This window comes from Ruditapes philippinarum, unplaced genomic scaffold, assembly GCF_026571515.1.
Source record: "Ruditapes philippinarum isolate M1 unplaced genomic scaffold, ASM2657151v2 ctg14082_1_1_1_1, whole genome shotgun sequence".
Lineage (NCBI taxonomy): Eukaryota > Metazoa > Mollusca > Bivalvia > Venerida > Veneridae > Ruditapes > Ruditapes philippinarum.
In genome coordinates, this window is record NW_026860188.1 from 7,947 (window position 1) to 23,448 (window position 15,502).

At 31.7% G+C, this 15,502-nt stretch overlaps 1 protein-coding gene across 1 annotated transcript; it reads left to right on the top strand.

The window, feature by feature from the left end:
• Positions 1 to 489: 489 nt before the first annotated feature.
• Positions 490 to 6,893, top strand: LOC132759170 (transcription initiation factor TFIID subunit 12-like; the record flags this gene model as incomplete). The annotated part of the gene is given in 4 exon segments (XM_060750892.1): positions 490 to 666; positions 1,468 to 1,591; positions 3,069 to 3,139; positions 5,946 to 6,893. Coding segments are annotated over 4 exon segments (411 nt in total), but the record flags the coding sequence as incomplete, so codon positions are not given.
• Positions 6,894 to 15,502: the final 8,609 nt, after the last annotated feature.

The following is a 15,502-nucleotide window of genomic DNA, read 5'->3' on the forward strand; positions in this document are numbered from 1 at the left end:
AGCTTCTGCAGTATCCTCGCCTGTACCTGGTATCATTTCACAGCAAATACCGGCTAATGTAAGTTTTGGGGTTGGGAAGTGTCATTTCAGTCCTTTAAAAAATTTTTACCAAAACCCGTTTCTTTGTTTTTGAAAAGTTTTGATAAACTTATGTTTTTATGTATCTTTATAATTAATCAAAAAATGTAAACTAAAATATGAGTCTCAAAATTTTTTTTCGATAAAATTTGTCCAGGATATTTTACAAATCTTGGGGAAAATTAAAATTGTCCCAAAAAACTATATTTTAGTTGGGAAAATTTTTTAAAATTTTTTTTTTAAAAAGTTTACCCTTTTTTCCAACATCTTTTAGCCATTTTTTAAATTTTTTTTCCCCGTTTTTTTATAAAAACTTCAAAATTTAAAAAAAAAACTGTTATTTTGTTATCTTAAAGGGGAATAAAAAAAACAGTCCTGATTGTTTTGGGGCCCAGCCCGGTTTGGCATTAAACCCAGCAAACAGTGGGTTTGCGCCGGGCAGTGTCAGCAACACAGCCGGCAACTGTGTCAGCTGTAGGCATACCAAGCTCTGTGAGCAAGGAGAGTAAAGTGCTGGACAAGAGGAGACTACAGGAACTTGTTAAAGAGGTTGATCCTCTAGAACAGCTCGATGAAGATGTTGAAGAGGTATTGAATAGGATCTGAAAAAGTGTCTGTTTCTGACATTTCAAAACAGCCTCTCTTTTTGACATTTCAATATTGCTTTTAATTTTGTTTCCTGATTAAAAAACCATTAAGTTTAACCTGCTGAATTTCTGTCATGGACCTGCTGTCCATTATTGTTAAAAGGGATTTCAATGGTGAAATTGACCCAATATAGAGTATTGTTTGACAGTATAAAATTAATGTCACTATCCTGGCCTTGCTTTAACATGGGGACAAGTTTTTAGGCACTTGCCTCAAGTCCAGGTATTTGATACTCCTACTTTATAAAACCAATTAAAATTATGCTATATTCACATTTGTCAGATTCTCTGACATTTGAACTTACACCATGATCTAAATATTTAGCTTAGTCAGGTAATTTTTCCCCAAACAATTCTAAATTCCACTAATTTTAAACCCTTAGTGTTGTTTTCTTAAGTCCTGGAAAAGACTTTAAATGTTAAATATTTAATGTTAATAATGTAAAAAAAATTGGCCAAGTAGTCTATATAGATGGATGGACATTAGGTAAAAACTTCTATTCATATACCTGCAATAATGTACATTATAGAGCATGTGTCCGACAGTAAAGCATACAGTCCCTATATGACTTATACAGGAACATGACTTAAAACCTTGCAGATCAAACCATGATTAACTAAATTGAAGGGTTTGGGATATTAACAAATTATTGTTTCCATAGCAAAATGTATGCAAGTACACAGTAACTTATTACTTTGTAGCATTGAAAGTCTGATAGGTTTTGAATTTTATTTATTTCAGGTGCTTATGCAAATTGCAGATGATTTTTATTGAAAGTGTGGTGAACATCATCTTTGTAAAATTGCCAAACATAGAAAATCAAATACCTTAGATGTCAAAGATGTTCAATTACATTTAGGTATGTTGAAAGTTTTGTTAAACTTTTATAATTGTATCTTGCAGTTCATTATGATGAATGTATTTGAGCCCATTTGTGATCAATGTATTTGAGCCCATTTGTGATCAATGTATTTGAGCTCATTTGTAATCAATGTATTTGAGCTCAGTTTGATCAATGTATTGTGATCAACATATTTAAGTTCACATATGAATGTTGTCAATGTATTTAAGTTCACATGTGAATGTAATCAATGTATTTGAGCTCAATTGTGATCAATGTATTTGAACTCAATTGTGATCAATGTATTTGAGCTCCAATTGTGATCAATGTATTTGAGCCCATTTGTGATCAATGTATTTGAGCTCATTTGTGATCATTGTATTTGAGCTCATTTGTGATCAATGTATTTGAGCTCAGTTTGATCAATGTATTGTGATCAATATATTTAAGTTCACATATGAATGTTGTCAATGTATTTAACTTCACATGTGAATGTAATCAAATGTATTTGAGCTCAATTTGATCAATGTATTTGAAACTCAATGTGAATCAATGTATTTGAGCTCAATTGTGATCAGTGTATTTGAGCCCATTTGTGATCAATATATTTGAGTCATTTGTGATCAGTATATTTGAGCTCATTTGTAATCATTGTATTTGAGCTCATTTGTGATCAATTAATTTGAGCTCAGTTTGATCAATGTATTGTGATCAATGTTTTTAAGTTCACATGTTCATGGTAAGTTCACGTGATCAATGTATTTGAGCTCAATTGTGATCAATGTATTTGAACTCAATTGTGATCAGTGTATTTGAGCTCAATTGTGATCAATGTATTTGAGCTCATTAGTGATCAATGTATTTAAGTTCACATGTGAATGTGTCCGATCAATGTATTTTAGTTTATTTTTGATCATAGTTATAGTCTGTTTTATTGGTTATGTTCTTCATTGTGTTTTAGGAAACATGTATATGTTTTTTAGGGGTTGAAAATATTTTAGATTACCCACTGCCGTTTCAAATACTTTTATGTGTATGTCGCTTTCTTACAGGCCCTGATCACTAAATAATTGTTCTTCATTTAGAAATTAACATGTTGAATTGTTTTTGTTTCATTACATGAAGAGAACCGTGCTTACTAGTGATTAGGATGTTTTTGACATTCAATAGACATGAAGCTTAATATCATCTGTCATACCATGTGTTCAAAATGTATTGTCAATGTGTATAACAATAAAAGATATGCAATCAGATGCCAGTTGACTACCTCATATTGCCAGTTAAACATTTTAATTGCAAAAATTTGCAAGTAGAAAATATTGCTAAATTACAACCCTAGCTTATACTTTCATTGCCAGATTGGTGAAAAAAGTTATATGATTAAAATTATAGTTAAACATGGTTTTAATAATAAAGCTAAGTTCCATAATGTTGTATAAAGCAGAGCATATTAAATACTGTTAATTGTTATTTTTTTACAGAACATAGTTGGGTATGTGCCGGGTACCAGGTTTTGGCACAGATGAGCTCCGGCCTTACAAGAGGGCAGCAACGACAGAAGCGCATAAACAGGTAAATGTCCCTATTTTTTAGCTTGACTATTCGATAACAATAAGTGAGAGCTATCCTAATCACCTGAGCATTGGCCGTTCGTTTTTAACCACTTCTGGTTAAAGGTTTTTATAAAGACGTCCTAATATTTTTCAAAAAGTTCCATTGACATATGGCTTTGAAACTTTGGCAGCACTTGTACACCATCATGCCCTCGAACCTGGTAGAAAAGGGAAGGAGGTAATTCTACCCAAGCTATTTTGACAGAAATTATGCCCCTTTTTAAGACTTAGAATTTATGTTAAAGTTTACATCCACCTCAAATAATTTTCAAAGTTCCACTGTCGTATTGCTTTGAAACTTTGCACACACTTGTTCACCATCATACCCTCTAACCTGTAGACACAGGAGGTTACTCTTTCAAACAATTTTGACAGGAATTATGCCCCTTTTTTTCGACTTTAAATTTATGTTTTGTGTACCAACTCAGATATTTTTCATATTTCATTGACATCATGCTTTGAAACATCTGAAATTTTACACAACTTTTTTTGACTCTCCAAGGTCGGTAACTGTAAATATAGTTTAGATAAAAAAATTGGCCCTTTTGTGACTTTAGAAAATTTTACAATATCAAGGCTCTTTTACTTTCAATTCACTAAGAATAGTCAAGCATGCTGTCCTACCAACAGCTTTAGTTTGCTTAATTGTCCATCACACTTACATTGCAAAGGTGATTTGGTGGTTTTCCTGATGCAGGAAGATTTTTGGTTCCCCTCTGTACATTGTTGTAATCACAAGCCACCCAAGAAAAACTTACAACCTTCTGTAAGCTAGCTTCAAAGCTTTGTCACATGAAAAGAATCTTAATTCAGTTGAGGTTAAAATCCACAATATTGAGGGTTAAATGATTTCAAGTTGGTTACCTCAGCCAATGGTAGTTTCTCTAAATTATTAAATCTTTAGACTGCTTGTGGCAACTGGATTTACCCATACAATCCGTGTTGACTAAAAGCATGCAGTCGGTACTTTCATGCATCTAAATATGGTCTTCCCTCCTGCTGCTGCTGCTATTCCCGGCAGTATTTTTTTTTAAAATTTTTTCCCAAAAAAAAAAATATGTGAGGTATTGTTAGAATTTTTAAACAAAAAACCCAAATTCCTTGGTTAAAAAAAAATTTTTTTAAACAAAAATTTTTTTAAGGGATAAAGGGGGAAAAGGAAGTTCCTTTTGAAAAAGGGTAAAAATTCCTGCTATGTTTTTGAATGAAAATTTTTCATTTTCCCCTTTCCACAGGGGTTTTTTTAAGAGTTTAAAGTTTGTATTTATTTAGAGAAATTTTAATTTTTTCATTGGGGTTAAAAAAAAAGAAAAAAAGTGTTCCCAGGAAAACATTGTTTTGGGTTTAAAACAACCTACCTTTTACTGAACTAGTATGCTTATTTATGATTATAAAGTTTAATTTGAAAAAATTTGGGAATTTTTTTAACCCTTGAAATATGTATATACATGTTATAAAAAAGGGATTATATTTGACTTAAAATACTGCATGTTTGTAATGTCACTTTTCATTGGATAATCGTGATGTAATATATATTTGTGCCCCCACTATAGGGGGGGGGGGGTGGTGGGGGCATTTAGATTTACCCTTGTCCGTCTGTTCTCTTTTTGATGTGGCACGTAGCTCAAAAAGTAATTGACCTTTAGTCATTAAACCTTACAGGAATGTTGATCAACATGTGAAGTTGTGCACCTGGGTATTTTCATGTGGATATTTTTAGTATTTTTAGAGTTATTGCCCTTTCCAATTTTCAACTTGTGTCGTAAGTAACTAAAAATGTATTTGACCTAGAGTCATAAAACCTTACAATAATGTTGCTTAGCATGTGAAGTTGTGCATTTGGGTATTTTCGTGTGGATATTCTTAGTATTTTAAGAGTTATTGCCCTTGACTTAGTAAAAATTTTAAATTTTCAACTTGTGTCGTAAGTAACTAAACACGTATTTGACCTAGAGTCATAAAACCTTACAATAATGTTGCTTAGCATGTGAAGTTGTGCATTTGGGTATTTTCGTGTGGATATTCTTAGTATTTTAAGAGTTATTGCCCTTGACTTAGTAAAAATTTTCAATTTCAACTTGTGTCGCAGGTAACTCAAAAAATATTTGACTTGGAGTCATGAAACCTAACAGGAATGTTGCTCAGCGTGTGTAGTTGTGCACCTGGGTATTTTCGTGTGGATATTTTTAGTTTTTTAGAGTTATTGCCCTTGACTTAGTTAAAATACACAATATTCAACTTCTGTTGCACGTAACTCAAAAAGTATTTTACCTGTAGGCCTGAAAGTTTTCAAGAATGTTGGTCAGCATGTGTACTTATGCACCTTGGGGTTTTCTTTCGGATTTATTCAGTATTTGTAGTATTTGCCCTTAACTTAATAAAAGATTTTTAGTGTTCAACTTGGGCTCATGTAGCCAAAAAAAAAAATTGGACCTAGAGACATAAGATTGACAAATTGGTGGAGTGTGGGGGCACCCATGTCCTATGGACACATTTCTAGTTTTGATATGCACAGCTGCTGTCAATTTATGAAGAAAACTCATTTTTTCCTATAAAAAGGAAGATTACTGTATTATAAATCCGTGATTAAGATTCCTGTTGTGTTAAATGGTCATATATAAATGACAATTTGCATAGCAGCTGGGCTCGGGTTATATTTGCAAACAACCATTTAAATAGGGCCATAAATTTGTCAAATATCTTTAGAGCAAATAATATACTTTATTTATAAAATGTTAATCAGTTATGTAATTTTATTTTTTCAGAGAATGGCTTTAATCAGGAAGACATTGAAGAAAAGCTGATGTTTGTATCCATGTTGACATTGTGTACAGATATTTCTATATGGTTAACATTTTGTACATATATTTTGAAAACATGACAAGAGTGTAATAAATCATAATACTACACAGTTTGGAGATATTACCACATAGACGAGATATGTCGAGACGCTTCTGAAATTATTAAGAAGTATCTGAATAACTAATTTTGAAGTACCAAGCTACAAATCACGCTTTCAAAAATTATATCTATGTCCATTTTGCTATGCTCATAGACATATGTGTATTATTTTTAGAAATATGTTCAACTGTGTTAGGTTATGAAACTTATTTACCATTATATGGTATATTTATGATATTGTCTGATAACATATAACCATGCTCATATCTAAGGATATAGTACTTTCCAGTGCTTGAATTTGTTATTATATGTAACAAATACACATGAAATATAGGGAATAATCTTGGAACTATATATAGATGTTAACATTGTCGACCTGCCTGTAGTAGTTTCTGGAATATGGCATAATAATGTTTTACAAAGTGTCGGCAATCAAAACAATTCTCATCATTGAAATTATATAAAAAAGTAACAAGGATTTTTCATTTATTGTTTTGCTACATGTTCATTCTTTAAAAAGAAACATTCATGGACATTTCCATTGAAATTATCATTTTTCCTCGTTCTTTTCATGTGAAAAAAAAATAACCATGATCTGTGTTTTGTAATGACTGTTTCAATTCATGTGTGACTGAGAAAAACATGATGCATGTTACATGTACAAGAGACTTTTCTAAAAGTGTACCAAATTATAATACATCTGTATCATCATTTACATCATCATTAAATTCAAATTGTATTTTTAAGTTTGAAGCATTTGTGTTCAGAAATATTATAAACAAAATGCGTGTGACTTATAAAAGTGAATGTATCGTTGTTTGTTTATTTGTTTTTTTTATCTCCACTTTTTGAGGAAAAAAGAGCTGAGCTTTTATCATGTCCCTTTTGTAAGCATCAGCATTGGTTAACCTTTAAGGTCTGTTTTCTCAGAAACTATAACAGCTTTTCACTTTCAAACTCGGTTATACATGATTATTGTCTTGAAAGGACACCAATTCTAAAGGGCAAATAATCCTGAAACATTTTTGTGTGGCCTTGAAAAGGCGACATATAGGGGTTACTTTTGTCGTTGTTGGCGACGGCGGTGTCCCCTAAGGCTTGTCCAGAGCATGACTCAGTCACTATAAGTCGGATTGACTCAAACTTTGGTATGCATGCTTCTTGCAATAACCAGAAGTGCAGTGCACAAGAATCGTTAATCTGCACTTCTTAATTATTTAGTTATTGCCCTTTGTTAATTTTCATACTCTAATTTTTACATGGGCCATTTCTCTTAAATTGTAAAAGCTATTGAGTTGAAACTTCATAGGTTGATAGATCTCATTAAAAAGAAGTGCAGTGCACAAGAACCAGTACTATGCATTTCTTTTTTTTTTAGCTCACCTGTCACAAAGTGACAGGGTGAGCTTTTGTGATCGCCATTCGTCCGGCGTCCGTCCGTAAACTTTTACTTTAAATGACATCTCCTCATAAACCACTAAGCCAATTTCATCCAAACTTCACAGGAATGTTCCTTTGGTGGTCACCTTTAAAAATTCTTCAAAGAATTTAATTCCATGCAGAACTCGAGTTGCCATGGCAACCGAAAGAAAAACTTTAAATATCTTCTTTTAAAAAACCCAAAGAGCTAGAGCTTAGATATTTGGCATGAAACATCTTCTAGTGAGTGTCTACCAAGTTTGTTAAAATAAAAGGCCTGGGGTCAAAATTGGCCCCGCCCCAGGAGGTCATTGATTTTCCCTATTTGCACATAGTAAACACTTAAAAAATCTTCTTTTAAAGAACCCTAAGAGCTAGAGCTAAGATATTTAGCATGAAACATCTTCTAATGAGTGTCTACCAAGTTTGTTCAAATAAAAGCCCTGGGTTAAAATTGGCCCCGCCCCAGGGGGTCATTGATTTTTAGCTCGACTATTCGAAGAATATGAGAGCTATTGTAGTCGCCCCGGCGTCAGCGTCCGCGTCGGCGTCTGCGTTGGTTAAAGTTTTTTGTAAAGTCAAATATCTCAATTATTACTTGAGATATTCAATTGAAACTTACAATACTTATTTATAGTAACAAGGTACATCAGATTGACAAGTTGGATAACTCTGCCTACAATATTGACAGAATTATGCCCCTTTTTAACTTAGAAATTTTGGTTAAAGTTTTTTGTAAAGTCAAATATCTCAATTATTGCTTGAGATATTCAATTGAAACTTACAATACTTATTTATAGTAACAAGGTACATCAGATTGACAAGTTAGATAACTCTGCCTACAATATTGACAGAATTATGCCCCTTTTTAACTTAGAAATTTTGGTTAAAGTTTTTTGTAAAGTCAAATATCTCAATTATTGCTTGAGATATTCAATTGAAACTTACAATACTTATTTATAGTAACAAGGTGCATCAGATTGACAAGTTGGATAACTCTGCCTACAATATTGACAGAATTATGCCCCTTTGGAACTTAGAAATTTTGGTTAAAGTCTTTTTGTAAAGTCAAATATCTCAATGATTGCTTGAGATATTCAATTGAAATTTAAAATACTTTTTTATAGTAACAATGTACATCAGTTTGCAAAATTGCATAACTCTGCCTAAAATATTTGCAGAATTATTTGCCCCTTTGAAACTTAGAAATTTTGGTTAAAGATTAAAGGTCTTCAAAGATATTTACTTGAAACTTTACACATGCAATTAGGGTCATAATTGGAGGGTCATGATTGTATGTCACTGACCAAGTTCCATAACTCTATCTTGCATTAAGGCTGATTCATATCCCCTTTTCTACTTAGTCTCTTGGTTAATGTTTACATGCAAGTTTTACATATCTCAATAACTATTAAAGATATTTATTTAAAACTTCACATATGCATTTAGGGTCGTAATTGTAGGTCACTGACAAAGATCCATAATTCTATCTAGCATTTAGGCTGACTTTTCTCCCCTTTTCAACTTAGAGAAATTCATGGTAAAGTTTTGCTTGTAAGCTGTTATCTCAATAACTACTGAAGGGTTTCTGCCTTTTTTGGGACAATTTTATGCATTCATAATAATAAAGCAGTGATTTACTTGATAAAACATCTTAATAACAAGCCTTTGTACCTTTTCTGTCAAATTTATTTATTCATAGGTATTAGTATTATTATACTCAATAAAACACCCTTGTGACATTACTGTATAATTAGACTCTCTCTTAGGCCTATAACATGAATTTATAAAAAAAAATTAGCCTTTTGTGAACTTGAAAAATTTAACATTATCAAGGCTCTTTTACTATCAAGCACTTAGAATAGTCGAGCATGCTGTCCTACCGACAGCTCTTGTTCTTATATGTGTATAGCAAAAACTTAAAAAATCTTCTTTGAAAAAACCTAAAGAGCTAGAGTTTAGATATTAAGCATGAAAAATCTTCTAGTGAGTGTCTACAAAGTTTGTTCAAATAAAAGCCCTGGGGTCAAAACTGGCCCTGCCCCAGGGGTGTCATTGTTTTTAACTATATGTGTACAGTAAAAACTTAAAAAATCTTCTTTTAAAAAACGCAATGAGCTAGAGCTTAGATGTTTAGCATGAAACATCTTCTTTTGAGTGTCTACCAAGTTTGTTCAAATAAAAGCCTTTGGGTTAAAATTGGCCCTGCGGGGGAGGGGGGTGATCATTGTTTTTCATTATATGTGTATAGTAAAAACTTAACATCATGAAACATCTTCTAATGGGTGTCTTCCAAGTTTGTTCAAATAAAAGCCCTGGGGTTTAAATTGGCCCGCTCCAGGGGGCCTATATACAGGTGAGCGACCTTAGGGCCATCATTGCCCTCTTGTTTTTAAGTATTTGCCTAATTTTGAAGTAATTGCCCTTTGTTCATTTTTACACTTGTCCGGGACATAACTCTGACACTACAAGAGGTATTCTTTTCTGTATCCAAAACCTTTTCCAGGAGCATCACCCGGTTCAACCGGTTCTTGTCTATTTATTTTTTGGAATGAGGTCAATTTCTCAGACTGTGAAAGCTAATTTGCAAAACTTGGAAAACTTTTAAATTTGGATGCATTTCTACAGGACAGGTTACCTTATAATTTATTTTAGCTTAATTATGCCCCTTTTTGTCATTAAATTTCTTGGTTAACCTTATGGGTAAGGTACATTTCTCCAATGCATTTCTAAGCGGTAGGAGTCCTGAAAGCCTATTTTGCTCAATGATTATATTTTTTGATTTCTTATATTTGCCTTTCTAATAACTGTTAAAGATATTTACTTCAAAGTTAAAATATTTCTTGACTTTCAAGGGCAGGTAAGACGAGGGTGGTGGGGGGGGGGGGGGGACAACAGCATTGTTTCAGACACCAACAAGCACTTTAGTAGACCTACCAAGCTTGTCGGAATACTTGCATCAGTTTTACTTCAATGGTTATAGCTTCATTAAAACATAGATGTACTCTAATTTACAATTTGTGTGGTCATGCATAATAAATCATCTTTAATGAAAATAATAAAGGCTAATGAAATACGAGCCAAACAGGTGACTGACCTTATTAATGACTTGAAAAAAAAATTTCGAAAGTGCAATTTTTAGAACGTGATCTGCGTTAGGTGATTTAATTCGTATTTGTTGTTTGAATTGTGCATGGTGTCCTCCTTTGAATTTGGAACATGAATTCAGAACATTTGCTTACAGATTTAATGAAGTTATTCAGTTATAGAATACATTTCAGTCTGCCGGGGTGACGGTGTCAATATATGTGACTAAGGTTTGGTCCGTGTTTACATACATGACAAAATGAATTTGTGACATGGACCAGTACTCCATTTGTATTTCATTCAGATGTTTTAAATATATTTTATCTGTGAACCATATATGTGCATACATGTTGTAGTATAATATATACCAGCTTAACTTGCCATTGGACAATTTTTTGAAAATTCGGCAAAAATCTTTTTTACATATTTGATGAAATGATTTTATTGAGTGTCGTTTATATCTCGAGCAGACATTGACGTCAATTGTCTGGACCTAATAATGTGCCGAAAGTCATTAAACTGTCGTATAACAATAACAGTTACAAATAACAAAAAGGACACATGCATACCCAAAAGTTCAGATTTACCCAGTTATTTCTTGCATGTACACCGAGTCCAATCGTTCACTATGTTTCCCAGGCGGAGAACGCATGTAGAGATCAATTTTACACGGTGGAAAACCGATACTGTGGTAAGAAAATTGTCTTTAATTTCTTTGAAAATGCATATTTCACAAAAATTTATAGCCTATTCTGATCTCGTATGATTACTTTATCCGACAGGCATCTCAAACTCGCCAAATCTTTGTTAACTTATTAGATCGTTATCGACAACTGCACAAGAAAAGTCACAAAATTGATAAAATCGCTCTTTGATAGCCAATAACTTGACATCCAAGCAAACTTCTAAACATTTGTATCGCTCTAAAGGTTCTTTATTAACATATCCTCATCCACCAAACGCCTGTTCTATGTCTATTCCGTATTTTTGGAGTATAATATCGTTTAAGCGAATTTTCAAAATGAACGCATGAGCCGAACTTTTCATGTGGTTTCATCAGATTGCAAAATGAACGCATGAGCAGGCGGATTTTTTTGTTCCTCCAGTTTTCATGGATATCTCACAGAACCTTATAATTCCAAAATTTTTGTTCCAAATGTTTGAACAAACAGAATTCCTATTTTCATACCTTATGACGAATTGCTCATTAGCAATAGATGAAGGTCTGTTCGGTTCTGTGAAAATATAAATAATCCTCATTGCTAAAACTTTGAGTAAAATATTTGCAAAATACAACATCATTGGTTGATGGTATGTTATAATTAAAGATGTAACATACACTTAAAGATCCTATGACTCAAAATTTTATGTTCTTATACTTAAATTAAGAATTAACAATGTTAAAAGTTATAGAAAACCTTTTTGATAAGGATATTGCCAAAATTTGAAATTTCCGATATTAAAAGGAAATAATTAGAAATCTGTTTCTTTTTTGTAAAAAAATCAGTTTTGCATTCAAATAAAAATTTCAAAACAGTTTTCCTCAAGAAATATCATATAATGTGTTTAATAATGTCAACTAATTAAGTCTATGTTTTTCATAAGAACTGACTTTATATACAACTTTCGCAAGGATGTTATGTACATCCTTAACCTTTTCCCTTATATAAGCGTGTTTCGACGGTTTTTTGTCCCCCCCCACACACACACACTTTTTGAGGCCTCAAACTGTGAAAAAAATGTCCTATTTAGGCTCCAAACATTGGTTTTCGTTTGAGAAATGTTGTTAAAAAAGTGACCACTTTTTCGGCGCCGCCCCCATCCAAATGTTACATCAGGGGGTTGCCTGAGGGTGTTTGAAGGGGGCGGAGTCTCCCTCATCGCCAAAAAATATTTTGGACATGTGACAGGCTAAAAATGGCCTCAGGTCGATCTAGGGTAACTAGTAACAGACGCTGAAAAGCCCTTTACTCTTTCTCAATTCATTGAGAAGTTGCAGCACTTTAAAATCAGTTTTGATGGGAAAAAAAACAATGCAAAATAGTGTTTTTTGCAATTTTGAGACGTCCCCCCGTTGCCATGGTAACATGAAATTTACGATTAAGCATGCTGTTACAAAGGCTATGGTGTCAACATTTGTGCCAAGTCTGATCAATATTGAAGCATCTTTTAAAGTTTCATAGCAATTTGAACTTGTTACAGGAGGCTTTTCAATGAAAACGCGCCATTTTTCGCAATATGCTAATGGGGTAAAAACATACAGGATCTTTAAGCAAGAATATATATTATATATATATATATATATATAATATATATATATATATATATTCAACTTCCTAATAACAAAATGAACAACAAAAAAAAAAATTGAAATAATACATATTTTTTTAGGTTCAGTATAAGTTTTTCTTTTAAATATATAAGTTTTTCTTTTAGAAATAATACACTTTTTATTTTAATGAAGAATAGGCAAAGTATTTATCAAAATGTGTTTCTAATTACCTCCCTTGATTTACAGAACTTGTTAAATTCGAAAGATTTGTAATATTGGTAATTCTTTATTTGAGAATCAGGTTTAGCATATTAGACTATTAAAGTTTTGAGGTACAGTGTCTTTAAAAGAGTATACATACGCTATTATTTGACATTTGTCCTTTGTTGTATTTGTTGTTAAATATTATGCGTGTATGATAGTAATTGTATACAATTATTCAGGATTCATGATTTTATTATCAAAGTACATATTTTGTAAAACAATCATTTACAATGCGTGCAAAAATCAAGGATTTTTCCAAAGTGCCATGTAAGATTATTATATAAATCAGCTTAATGCCGTCAGTTGTTGATTTTATTCAACACGACAAGACTTAGTTATCTCTCCGTTTTATGTATTAAACAATATTCATTTGTTTAAGTTATTCAATAAGAGGTTTAGTTGTTCATTAAAGCTGATAATATGTGTTACAAACGGGGAATTACTTCAATTTCGCACGATCTTTCCAACAGACCTCGTACTTTTGCTTATTAGCATACTTATACAGTATGTACACACAGCGTACAAAGTATATATATTTTAATTTTAAAAAAAGAAGTGTCTCTCACTTATTTGAAATAAAATTTGAAATTTTTAAAGTTTGAATATGTTAAATTTGTTAGATAATTCGGAAAAACTGGAGTTTTAAAAATACCACCTGCTCATGCGTTCACTTTGCAAACCTATGAAACCACATGAAAAGTTCGGCTCATGCGTTCATTTTGAAAATTTGCTTAAACGATATTATACTCCAAAAATACGGAATAGAAATAGAACAGGCGTTTGGTGGATGAGGATATGTTAATAAAGAACCTTTAGAGCGATACAAATGTTTAGAAGTTTGCTTGGATGTCAAGTTATTGGCTATCAAAGAGCGATTTTACCAATTTTGTGACTTTTCTTGTGCAGTTGTCGATAATGATCTAATAAGTTAACAAAGATTTGGCGAGTTTGAGATGCCTGTCGGATAAAGTAATCATACGAGATTAGAATAGGCTATAATGTTTTGTGAAATATGCATTTTCAAAGAAATTGAAGACAATTTTCTTACCACAGTATCGGTTTTCCACCTGTAAAATTGATCTCTTCATGCGTTCTCCGCCTGGGAAACATAGTGAACGATTGGACTCGGTGATGTAGCATTGCGTAGCTGACGGTCTAGGATGTTTATGAGGTAATGTAACGATTCGCCACACTAACGATTCGCCACATAACGATTCGACACAGAGTAATAACGATTCGCCACAGTTAAATAACGATTCGCCACGTGTTCAAATACAAACTTTTTCACACCTGTTTTCAAATTGTTGATGGAAAACTTTTTTCCATTTTATATTTCATTTGTTAATTACATAAATTAATTACACTGAATAAAGCTTTTATTGAATAAAAAACACACGAAAACCAAATATTTTATTAACAAAATTACATAACACATTTTATAACTTCGTTATTGATATAAACTTGAAAAATATACTAACAACTTTTATAGAATAAAAACACATGAAATAAATATTTTATTAACAAAATTACATAACACATTTTATAACTTCGTTATTTATATAAACTGGAAAAATATAATAACAAACATTAATAGAATAAAAACACATGAAAATAAATATTTTATTACCAAAATTACATCACACATTGTAGATGAGAAAAACTTCGTTATTTATATAAACTGGAAAATTATACGAAAACAGCTTTTATTGAATAAAGACACATGAATATTTTATTACCAAAATTACATTACACATTGTAGATCTATAAGTTAAACTGTAAAATTAAAAGAAAACAGCTTTAATTGAATGAATGAAAATAAATATATTTTATTACCAAAATTACATTACTGTACACATTTTAGATAAGTTATTTATATAACTAACATATTTTATTACAAAATTTACATACATAAGCTTAATTGCCGCATTGTTTTGAAATCTGCTCACATTGTCAGATAATTAAAGGATTATTTCGGCGTCAATTAAATATTTATACAATTTAAGGTGATTGGCTTGTTAAAATAAAAGGTGTGACAAATGTTTTAGATATGCGTTCTTTAATCAATTATCGTAAATCAATTTTCGTAATGATCACATGTTTTTGCAATATTTTTTTTATTATTTGACATATATATAATATATGAAATACATATTTATTTCTATGAATGATAATGGTATTGTGATGTTCTTTGTTCCTTTATTTGCAGCTGTCTGTTCTCCGTAAGAATGTCATCAGTTAAAACTTTTGATGTTCTTCTTATTATTTTTTTCTTTGCTTTGGTCATGTGACCACAGAATTATTATATTTGTAATTATTGTATGTAACGAGATATATACTGTAAATGTATAAGTTACCGAAATAAACTATTTTCTTCTTCTT